The sequence below is a fragment of the Condylura cristata genome, unplaced genomic scaffold (assembly GCF_000260355.1).
Source record: "Condylura cristata isolate star-nosed mole 26May11 unplaced genomic scaffold, ConCri1.0 scaffold00018, whole genome shotgun sequence".
Lineage (NCBI taxonomy): Eukaryota > Metazoa > Chordata > Mammalia > Eulipotyphla > Talpidae > Condylura > Condylura cristata.
In genome coordinates this window covers 37,177,740-37,190,332 of record NW_004567119.1, presented here as the reverse complement: position 1 = coordinate 37,190,332, position 12,593 = coordinate 37,177,740, and the positions used below count along the sequence as shown (strand labels likewise).

The window sequence follows — 12,593 nt, the reverse complement described above, 5'->3', positions numbered from 1 at the left end:
GATTTTTAACCAGTACAGTGACTGAGAAAAAGGAATTTCGCATAGGTACACGTATTATAGAGAGTGGGAGTGTATTAGGAACCCCCAAGTTCTGTGGATAAACACATAAACAAAAAAGAAAAAAGACAGCCATATCAAAAGAAAGACAACTTGTGGGTTAACCAAAGACGCAAACAGCAACTGAAGATAGCTGTCTTTGTCCAAAGCCTCCAAAGGGTATGTTAAGTATTGATCTTAATGATGCCTTTTGATTTTATATATGCAGTTTTATTTTTTTAAACTGTTTTTTTTTCTTTTAGTCAAGCCATTATCTTTATTTTAGTCCCAGCATAGCAATTACCTTTAACCTATTTCAGACAAATTAAAACAAAAGATAACATCTCTGCTTATTTGTTTTAATATCCTATTTCCATTCACTCTCTAGACTGTCAGAAAAAGTTTTCTACATTCCAAGAAAAAGAAATATTCTCCCAGAAAAGATTACCAACTTCAAAACTCCCTAACTTCTTTTGAGTAAATCACTGCAATACTGGCCTCGAGGGTTGCAAATGCTATATAAATGTTCTACCTTTACCTTTCTGTTATTTAATATTAAAAAGCATTAAGTCTCATTTGTTTACATTATAAACAATTGACATGCATCAGTTCTACCTTATGATTATGTAAGATGGAACAAGTTTTGTATTTCCATACCTAACACAATTCCTTGGAGGTGGTGTGAGCTTGAAATAATACATGCCACCTCTCTAGAATAATGGATGGCATGAGTTCTATCTCTTAGGAAATGGTCATTCATTGTCTTTGTGACAATAACTACATCCATATCATCAACCCTTTCCACTTTGACTTCTGTATTTTCCACAGAAATAACTGTAATAGCACAAGAACTTACATGGGGAGATAGAGGGAAAAAAAACAGACACACAAAACAGAAAGAGTCCACCTACAATTTGCCAATGGAATCACCACACAATGTGACAGTGACAAATGTCACTGCCATCACTCTTCCTGGTACTTGTCCAGCTTACTGATCACCTCTCTGAATCCTAGGGGATCAGGTGGTATTTCAGTTTTTGACAGATCTGCGCCAGCAGGCTGTCCATTATTAAACTGCACATCTGGCTCCTGTTGTTAATAACTAGTTGTTTGGATTAGGTGGACAATCTAGTTTTCCCACTGGGACTTAAATGAGGTTGAAATGTGTTAATCTGCTTTTATCCCTATTCACAGTGATCTAGGAGATGGGCTAAGTGTGCCCTTGTAGTAATCATTAGTCATTATGATTCGGTGCAAAGTCCAGTACAAGAAAGCCAAGAAAAAACAGGCCTTTATTTCTTAGTGTCATTTCTTTTTGGCTTTGTAGGCAAAGTTCATTTCTCACGCATATTTAGATACTGCGAAATTGGAATTAATACACCTCTGGATCCAAGGAATGCACACACAAAGGTAGCTAACTCTACCCTCTAAAGCCAGAACATAACTACATTAGTTCTGAGAGAACTAAAGCACGGTACCAAAAAGAGGCCCCAGTTAGAGATGCTAAATATGAATGGGGTGAAAGATTTCAGAACTTGACCCCATCACAGTTCCCTGTAGACCATGCAAGCCTGGGCTTCTGTTTCTGTTTTTCTTCATTCCTCTTTTTGTCAAAATAATAAGTAAGGGGATAAAAACAAATATGATAGACCGAAGACAAAATTAAGGAGAAAATTCTGACTCTGCATTTTTACTTTTTGTGGTCCCTCATCTCCCCCATATCTAAGAGCATTTCCTCCCATTTCTTTCAGGCAGCTAAGGCTTAACAGCCTCTAATCAATTCACTTCCTAATTCTAAATCCCCTCTCTATTCACTAGTCAAAGGGGACAAATAAATCTAATGTGCCTAATGAACTGAATTAATTTACATAAGTGATTTACTTTTCCAAGTAGGTACAGTGGTTCCTCCTTGAAAACTACTTCTTAGATTCTCTTTAATAATCAGCTTGTTCTGGCCAGACCTAGTTACTGAGGAAATAAGGTCAGGACTTTCCAATCCACCCTTCTGCTTCCAGATGAGCAGATACAAAGGATTAGATACCACTTTAGTACTTCCTTACCTTCCTGGTGTGCGGGTCTGCATTTTTCTGCTACAAGCATGTATAAGGTCACTCTCCTTCATGAGACAAGCAAGTTGTACTGTGGCTCAGGGCTATTATATATCCAAATGCTGACACAAATGAGACCAAACATACATGAGCAAAGCTTTAGGTTACAGAGATGGTCATGTGGTAGCATATGGAACTTAAAAGGAAACCTAGCTCCTAAGGACCCACAGCCTGTGTCTATAATTGTATGCACATAAGAAAACCATAGTGATGTAATACATACTATCAGAAAAAAGTCAGTATATTTTAGACTATAAATAACAATGTGTTTTGGCTGACAAAGTAATGCTCGTAACTGTATCATATAGTAAATTTCTTGATATCTATGCAAGTTGAAAAAAGAACAATAATCAGTATAAATGTACATAAGGCATAGATATAAGTATAGGGTACCTTAAAAGTTAGATTAACAATGTTCTACATTTTATTTAAATAGAGGTGTAAAATAAATATCTATGCTTAATCTTTACAATTTGTTTCTTTCTACATTTTAGCCATTAGTTTACTACTCCACAAATTTCATACACCACCATAACTTCTGGCCCTACTTAATCATTAATCTACTCTACCAGGAAGTACATTCAATATGGGACAGGACTCAAAGTTCCCTAGCTTCACCTGTATCCATTTCATAAACCCCCACACAACCAATTTAAAATTTGTACTGATGATGACAAGCTTTTGTCAGTGCTCCAGATGCACCTTTTCCTTCTCACACTTTTCTCCAAGTGATTTTCTCTTAAATTGCAACTTGCTGTCTGATGTCTTGTGAAAAGAACTGTTTTCTTTTCACGATCCATAAGAAAAAAATTCCCACACCTAATCAATACTAATCAAAGAATAAAAGTAATCATTTTGGATCATTAGATACTGGTTTCATTACTTTACAGAGAAAATTTTAATTAGCAATTAATATTCAAGAGAAGGCATTAGTTTAAAAGCATGTTGACTGAAAATATTAAATGTTGCTCAGAAAACATCAACCTAACTTAATCTCAATGTATTTAATACATAGTGATTAGTTAAACTATATATATATATATACTTCTGTTTCATTTTTAAAGGAAACTTAGATGAGCATAGAGCATCAGACAACACTGACAATACATAAATACACTAATAAAACCAATGATCCATCCAGACAAAATTATTTTTGAACACATAAAAATTTCAATAAATAGGAACATGAATTAAAAAAACATATCACATGCACTATCAACAAGAATAAAAAGACAAAAACCTAAGACAAATGACCTACGTATGGAATATATCACAAATAAATGTATCTTTAACTTAACTTTTACTTTGTACCAATAATAAAAATCAAAACAACAGATGTTTAGCCTTCATTTATATTATTTCTTGACTATTTCTAATCTAATTTTGCAGAATTTGAATAATATTAATAACAGAGAAGGAAGAAAGAATGTTAACAATTTTGAGAAAATAATTATCCTAGCTGACTCATTTTTGTGGTCATCCATCTAGAAGTGTTTTGCATCTGTACTCAAGACTGGCTTAAAGTTATAATGAAAAAACCATCTAGTTGAAAGTTTAATTATCTTACAATGTCACAGGACTTACATGGAAAATAAAAATCATTATATTCCATCTTCTTATTCAAGACTTAACCTATAGAGGTACTTTGAAAAGTAAAAGGTCCAGGTCTCATAGTTGCAGTACATATCCATCTATAAGAAGATATTTAAGTAAAACCACTTTAAAATAAAATTCTTGTAATCAGGCCATCATGCATTACAACTTAAACTTGTATACGAATATATGTCAATTATTTCCAATAAAAGTGGCAAGATAAATAAATTTTAAAAATCAGTTATATTTATGATCAGGTCAAAATGAAGGAACCTTAACATTTATGTAAAATAATAATGTCTGGATTCTTATTAAAAATAACTATTAAAAAATAATTAGTACACAATGTATATTTCTTTGAATTTTGTATATACACAAGTCCTTTTTCGCATGGTTACCTAATACAGGAATAGTGAATTTTTCTTGTTTTATTTGTGTGTACTTCCTTAATACAAACAGTCCTTAGAAACACAGCATTGTCTAGATTCTCTTTCTTATAATGTTTAAATCATCCTTTATAGATATTAAGTACTCATGGGTTGATTTCACTATAAATTTAAACAGTAAATATAACACTTAGTTTTTAGAAGCACTTAAAATATATTAAAGTTCATGTATTGATCTGGATTTGTAAACTTAAAGTATTTATATTAACGTCTACTTCTCCAATAATATACTACTATGACAGAAAATATATTAGTAAGTTATACAAAGATACACCATATGCCAATCCCAAACTCATTTCCACAGTTAGATTATATAAAATAACATGTTTGTAAGACATCCCCTGCTCATAGATTGGGAGAATTACCAGCATCAAAATGGCCATCCTACCAAAAGTAATATACAGATTTAACGCCATCCCAATAAAAGTCTCAATGACATTCTTCAAAGAAATAGAAAAAATATTGATGAGATTCATATGGAACAACAAAAGACCTCAAATAGCCAAAACACTCATGACAAAGAAGAAAGAGAATGGAGGCATTACAATTCCAAACTTCAAGCTATACTACAAAGCCATAATAATCACAACTGCATGGTACTGGAACAAGAACAGACATACAGATCAGTGGGTTTGGACAGTAATCCCAGATATACCCCCACAAGTTTATGGGCAGCGAATCTTTGACAAAGTTGCAAAGAAGATACAATGGAACAAAGAAAGTTTGTTCAGCAAATGGTGTTGGGAAAACTGGGAAGTTACATGCAAAAAAAATGAAACTAGATCACTACTTCACACCATACACAAAAATCAACTCAAAGCAGATTAAAGACCTAGACATAAGAATGTAAACCATAAAATACCTGCAAGCAAAGATGGGCCAAACACTACACAACATACATTTCAGTGACATCTTTGAAGATATAGCACCCAATGCAACAATAGTGAAGGCAAGGATAAACAGATGGGACTACATCAAGTTAAAGAGCTTCTGTACAGCAAAAGAGACATTACAAAAAACAAACAGACATCCCACTGATTGGGAAAAAATTTTCTCACACAAAACTAGCGATAAAGTCTACCCTCCCTGGTGGCCCAGTAGGTTAAAGCACAGCACTAAGAAGCTAAAGCCACTTCAGCATGAGGTTGATCCCCACCCTAGCGGTGATCCACATGGCGCAGCAGACCTCTCCTGACCTGTCCGCTGCTCTCCTCAGCAGTGTATTTCGTAGATCTGCCTGTTCTACTCTTTACTCTGTCTCGGGTGAAGCCTCTGACCACCCCAGCACCTCTTGCCTGTACCCCAGTTCTGTATGCATAAATAAATAAATCTTTAAAAAAAAAAACAGCAATAAAGGATTGATCACAAAGATATACAAAGAATTGATGAAACTCAACAAAAATAAAGCAAACAACCCCATCAAAAAATGGCCAGAGGGCCCTCCCTGGTGGCACAGCAGGTTAAAACACAGCACTGAGAAGCTAAGGCCACTTCAGCATGGGTTCGATACCCGCCTGCCCCAGAGGTAATTCACATGGCATGGCAGACCTCTCCTGACATGCCCTCTGCTCTCAGCAGTGTACTTTGTCAGTCGTCCTGCTCTGCTCCCCACTGTCTCTGGTGAAGCCTCTCACTGCCCCTGTACCTCTGGCCTGAACTCCAGTTCTGTATGCATAAACAAATAAATCTTTTTTTAAAAAAAAAAATGGGCATTTCCAAAGAGGAAATGCAGATGGCCAACAAGCATATGAAAAAATGTTCAAAATCACTTGTAATAAGGGAGATGCAAATTAAAACCACAGTGAGATACCACCTCACCACAGTGAAAGTGGCACATCTTCAAACAACTAGCAACAACAAATTCTGGCAAGGATGTGGAGAAAAAGGAACTCTCCTGCACTGCTGATGGGAATGCAAACTAGTACAACCACTATGGAAAACTGTTGGGAGGTTCCTCAAACTGCTAAATATGGAGCTTCCCTACGACCCAGCAATCCACTCCTACCCAAAAGACACAAAAACACTGATTCAAAAAGATACCTGCACCCCATGTTTATTGCTGCTTTATTTACAATTGGAAAGACATGGAAGCAGCCCAAATGCCCAAAAGTGGATGACTGGATTAAAAAGATGTGGTACATATACACAATGAAATATTACTCAGCAACCAAAAAAAACACATGCCTTTTGCAGCAAAATGTATGGAGCTGGAAAAGATCATGCTTAGAGAAATAAACCAGAAAGAAAAGGAAAAATACTGGATGATTTCACTCACAGCAAGAGTGTAACTGACCAGGCGAGAAAATAATAATAATAATGGACACCTATCTGCCAGAGATATTTTATGGGGGTGGAGTGGGGAATGGAAACAAAAACAGTAGGGAGAGAAATGCATTGGATTATGGTGATGGCACATGGGTGATTTGGTGATGGGAAGCCCATGGGGATTACAACCGACATGCAAGAATGCACAAAATGATGTAAAAATGAACTATTATATTATTTATTAAAAAAAAAAAAAAAGAGGCCCTCCCTGGTGGCACAGCGGGTTAAAGTACAGCACTTAGAAGCTAAAGTCACTTCCACATGAGTTAGATCCCAACCTGCCCCGGAGTTGATATACACCCTGCGGCAGACAGACCCGCCCACTACTCAGTGTAATTCATTGATCTGCCTGTTCTGCTTCCCACTCTGTCTCTGGTGAAGCCTCTCACAGCCCCTGTGTCTCTGGCCTGTACTCCAGTTATGTATACACAAATAAATAAATCTTAAAAAAAAAAAAAGATATTCCAGAAGGAAAAACATGATAAAATAATATTTTCCAGGTGAACATAAAGGAAAAGTATAAAATTAAAATGGATTTTAAATAAAAAAGAAAGAAAGAACATGTTGGCATTGTATGACTTCTAGAAGTTCCAAAATTAATCTATTTTCCACATTTTATAAATACCTCTTAACCTATTCATTCATTTATTCTCATTGGTAAAATTACTTGGTTTTTCCAATCATTAAGATAAATTAAGTGACCTGTCTATAGTACATTTAAATACTACCTTTAATATATGTAAGGTAACTTTGACAATTACCGGACTTGAAACACTGACCAGATTTTTGAAAACCAGAATGGTCTTATTTAAATACATGGCTACTCTTGCTTCACTGGAACTGAGAATGTGCATTAGCTATTTATCCACAGTTGTGACAATTTATTCACATCAAGTGCACTGTGTTCCAAATTTAAAATTACCAAGTCTTGTAGAAGGATGAGAAAGGATTGTTCTCTCTGAAGGCATTTAAAACCTGAAATTGACCAATCTTCAATAGTAAGACAATATTCTAACTCTTTGTTTTATAAATCATAGAAATATTAGATCATAAAACTACATATTTCAGGATAACAATTCTACATATTACAAATGGTTACATATAAAATGATTGCCGGCCTCCCTGGTGGCACAGGGGATAACGTCTCAGTGCTGTCAAGTTATCAGCAGCCACTATGGTCTGATGGGTCCCCAGCAAGGGATCTAACCCACATGACACAGCAGACCTCTCCTGTCTCACCCGCTGCTCCACCTCCACTCAGCAGTGTTTTTCAGTAGATCTGCCATTCTGCTCCCCACTCTTGTGTCTGCTGAGTCTTCTCACCACCCCACCCCACCCCAACCCCACTCCCGAAACTCTGGCCTACACCCCAGACCTTGAATGCATAAGTAAATAAAAACAAATCTTTTTAAAAAATGGTTACAGAATACAGTCAAATAGTTTTAATCACAGAGAACTCCAAAGATACTAAATATTCTAAATTTAGATTCAAAATATATTGAATACTTTGAGCCATCCTTTCAAGTGATTCAAAGTGCTTTACTTATAAGCAAACACAAATGTCCTATCTACAAATGATTCTCAATCTTTTTAGCAATCTCAAATGGAAATTCTGCAAGGATATCATGATAATATAAGCTATAATGCTACTTAATATGGAAGAAAATTCACCTCTTATTACAGTCACTATCATCTCTGGACCAAGTACTAGTTCATATTGCTCCTTATATCTTCCCAAAAGCTAACTTAGAGAAGTTTTGTGATGTATCATGAATTGCATATTAACTTAATGGATAAGTGCCATTAAAAAATATTATACTAACCATTTTAATTACATATCCCTTTTTCTCAGGATGACAAAGAAATACATGTGCATCATATATTTAACAGTCATTCCTAAAACATAAGCAGTGTTCTCATTAAGTAACTCAATCTTATTTCATGACCTCACAGATTAATGGTAATCATGTGGCAAGTTATCTGCACTGCTGTGTCCAACTCTACTCTTCAGGTATTATTCAGAAAAAGGAAATCAGCATGAAATGTGGGAGAGATAAGTATGTGAGGACACCATTAATAACATATATGTATATATGTGATATTCAATACATAGGAACATTCCATATGTATTATACCATTGTATTATTTCATATATGACACAGATCTAATATATTTATATTACATATATATTGATACTATATGTACACTAACTACATGCATGTGTTTTCCTACACACACAATGGTTATACAATACAGAGTCGAATCAGCTATCTACGGTTAGTCACAGAAAAATCACATGCTTTCTGTATGTTGATAGGAACACCAATATACTGTCTTTCAGAACTCCCTCATTCACTTTCACATACCAGTCAACCATGGCTTCCTAAGATTTAATTCACAATTCTTAACATGAAGAACAAGATAAAAAGTATCTACTTCCCCATCCCCTAATTCCCCCATCATTTCTGGGATGTGACTTTTGAACCAAAAGATAGTAATTTACATTCAAATTCTAAAAGAAGTTGACCACCCTAGTGGTACAGGGGTTAAAGTCTCAGCATTATCAAGCTATTCCCAGCCACTCAAGGAAGAGTTAGATCCCCTGGCTAGGATGCTAACCCATATGGTGAGCTCACCTCTCCACCACTCTCCTCAGCAATATATTTCAGTAAATCCACCTGTTATGTTCCCTACTTTGTCTCCGGTGAATCCTCTTAACCTCACCACTTTTGGCCCACACCTGTTCTTATAAGCATAAATAAGTAAAAATAAATGTTAAGAAAAAAAAAGAAGTTGACATTGAGATAAGTACTGAATGTAGTTTATGTGGGAAATGATCCCACAAAATACCAACAGTGAAGGAGAAGTAAGTCAATAAAGCCTACAATATCAAATATTAAGTCATCTACCCTAGTAAGCAATGGGAGCACAGACACAGGGACCTAGTGTAGAGTATACTTCAGAATGACCCCACCCAATAAACTCAGAAGTTGAGGTTTTTAGCTAAGTACTCCCTGTTTATATATTGAAACTTCTTGCTTGCTCTCAAGCAGGTCTTGTATGCTCTTGTGGCCAGGAGGAAAATAATAATAACAAAAGCTTTCAGAGAGAAGGCAATCATATGGACAGGCCACCAGAATACCTGTTTGTGGAAACTATCCACCTTTTCCTACAGATGAGGAAATTTCCTCAACTATGTAGGAATTGAGTACATGAAGGTAACTGAATATTCTGAATAGCAAGAAGGATGTTTGATCATATTAAAGACAAATGCATGCATATCTTTGCATCTTTATATAATGCATAGCAGAACCAAACTGCAATCAAAACTAAAGGAAATAACACTTAATGAGCACCAACATGTGCTAGATGCTGTAAGATTATTCTTATAAAGTAATTAAATAGAAAGAATTAGGAGCTTCTAGAGATTTCTGAGTCACAAAACGCTGAGCTTCGTTTTTATATGTACAAGATTTCTTACCATGGCAAATATTTAATTTCTCAGAAATTTAATTTTCTAGCTCTTAAATAACTAAGCATTATTCAGGCATTAACTTAGATTATAATAGATAGTACAACTTAACACATGCATGCTCTATGTATAAGCACAATCACACCTGCACACATATACAGTCTTTATGTACATATACAAATGACATATACAAATACGTATGTAACTGTTAGCCTGGTTATCTTACAGAACTGAGGTTACTGCATCTCATGGCTACGTGACCTGTCCAAGGTGATTCAACAAGTGAGAAAATAAGCAAAGGCCTCAGAAGTATATCCTGATTATTCCAAGAATCTTTTTTCAAAGATGGGTAACAAGTGGAATCAAAATTAACTGCAAAGTATTATGAGTACCAAACTTAGTCAAATCTTTAAAAATAGATGAATAATTTTTAAATATTGAACACCTCATTTTAATAATAAATATGGTCTGACTTAAGTTCAAGTTGAGTATCACAAGTTTTTATTCTTAAGAGATATTTCAAATAAATATGAAAGCATTTTGAATGTAGCAGAGGCTCATATAGGTGTGATCACCTAGTGAAATTCTTAGTTTCTGAAATATATTTACAGAATTCTTAGAAAAATAATGGCAACCACATGAACAATCAATACCTTGTATATATTAAAAAAAGAAAAAACGCTGCCACCACCACCAAGTCGAAATGTGTATTCTATTCAACATACCTCACATTTTTCCACAATGAGAAATTCTATTCTACAGGATGATCATAGGCCAGAATAACAGATACAAATTCAATTACTGATAAGCCATTCAAAGAGGCTAATAGTTTTTCTAATTATCAACTAACACTGCAAATTTCTTAAAACATTTTTTCTTCAGCTTTGGTCAACCAGACACCTTACTTTACCAGTCTATGAGTATTTTTTTTCTCAATATATGTGCTTTTCCTTAAAAAAGATATGGGATTCATTTATTATCCTCTATGTAACATCCATACCCCTTTAGACTACTAACATAAAAAGAAAGAAGACCATAATCAATGGTCAAGATAAAAATCCCCTGTGTAGGGGGACAGGATTTGGTACTAAGAGCTGTGATGTTGAGGGAAAGGAAGGGAAATTCCCAGTGGCAGGTGAACACATTACCCAGTGGTGAGTGAGGAGGAGATTTTGAATTGGACCAATAATGGTTCTTTTAGGTAATTATAATAGAACATCAGTATCAAGCTGAACTTAAAGAAAACATTACAACTGAATTAGAAGCCCTTAGTATATTATTTTAAACGAGGAAATGTGGCATGTGATGCATGAAATGACTATCACAGAAAATATGAAATTCAATAAAACATCAAATGGACATTTTTAATAATGAGACAATAGGCTGTGGAATTTCAGAAGTTTAACTAGGCAACAGATAAAACATATGAGCCATATTTTGTTACCAATAAGTGGAAACTTAGTTTTAACTGTATGACAGACTCAATCGATTAAAACAGATAACGTTAAGATAAGGCTGGGTCATGCTATACAAGCACCTTTATTTTTGTTAGTTACCTATTCAAATTAAGAATTTCCCATTACAAAACTGGCCATTTCCCCTTACTACCTGTTAGATAGTTACAAGGATTGTCCACTTGTAACTCCAACTGTTTAAAGAGCCTAAAATTCCCAGTGGCAGGTGAATACAGACAGGAAAGTCCAGGGGTACCTGAAATTTTAAGTTTCTAATGCGCTTTTTAAACAACTTACCTACATTTTCGAATTTGATTGCCAACACTTAAGGGGAAAAAATTAAAAATATTGGCATTGACATGACGTGCCTTTTCGAGATACTGTACCAGCCTTATACACACCCTAGGAAAAGCACTGATAGACAAAAGAACAAGCTCCCCATGGATGCAATAAATGCACTGCAAGGATAAGAAAGTGGAAAGAGTTCCTTGTCTCTAGCAATACTCCACAGTCAAAATGGAGAGTCACATCAGAGCCCCTTTTACTCCCTCCCCCAGCCTCTGGTTGCCTCTTGCTCCTCTCCCTCCTCCCCGCCTCCCAATTTCTTTGCTCCTCTCCCTCCTCCCCGCCTCCCAATTTCTGTCTCTCCCCCAGCAGTATTTCCAGAACACCACTCACCTGTCGTCGTTTTGCCATCCTTGGTCTCCCAGCAGCAGATCCCGAAACCTGTACCTGGGAGGCAGAGGGGGCACTTCGCTCTCTAAATCCACCATCCTCCCTCAAAGAGTGGGAAATATAAAACAACAAATGGAGGAGAGGGGGAAGACAGAGAGAAAATGCCGAGGGGTGGGAAAGAGGACAGCCAAGAGGTGGGGGCCGAGAGAGGGGCGGGAGCGGCGAAGGGCCCCGGGCCGAGGGCCGGGGGGGCGCTCGAGCCGGAAGCCGAGACTGCCTGGGGCTGGCTCCCCTCTCCGAGGGTGCGATGGGGATGATGCAAACCCAGCCCGGGAGCAAAAGTCTGGCTCCGACTAGAATCGGCGCTGCCAGGGAACCGCCCCCAGGCTCGGCGCCGCCTCTGGTCCCCAGGACTGGGGGGAGGCGGGAAGGCAAAAGTTACTTCCCCGGAAAAATAAAACAAACGCGTGGAGCCTGGAAGGAG

General features: G+C 36.4%; 1 protein-coding gene across 1 annotated transcript in view; it reads right to left on the bottom strand.

Moving 5' to 3' along the window:
* KCNT2 (potassium channel, sodium activated subfamily T, member 2) overlaps window positions 1-12,207 on the bottom strand; it is a 264,093-nt gene extending 251,886 nt beyond the window's left edge. Inside the window, exon 1 of the mRNA XM_012726778.1 lies at window positions 12,113-12,207. Within this exon, the coding sequence (XP_012582232.1) occupies window positions 12,113-12,207 (95 nt within the window). The remainder of the gene's footprint in view (window positions 1-12,112) is intronic.
* Between the last annotated feature and the right edge of the window lie 386 nt (window positions 12,208-12,593).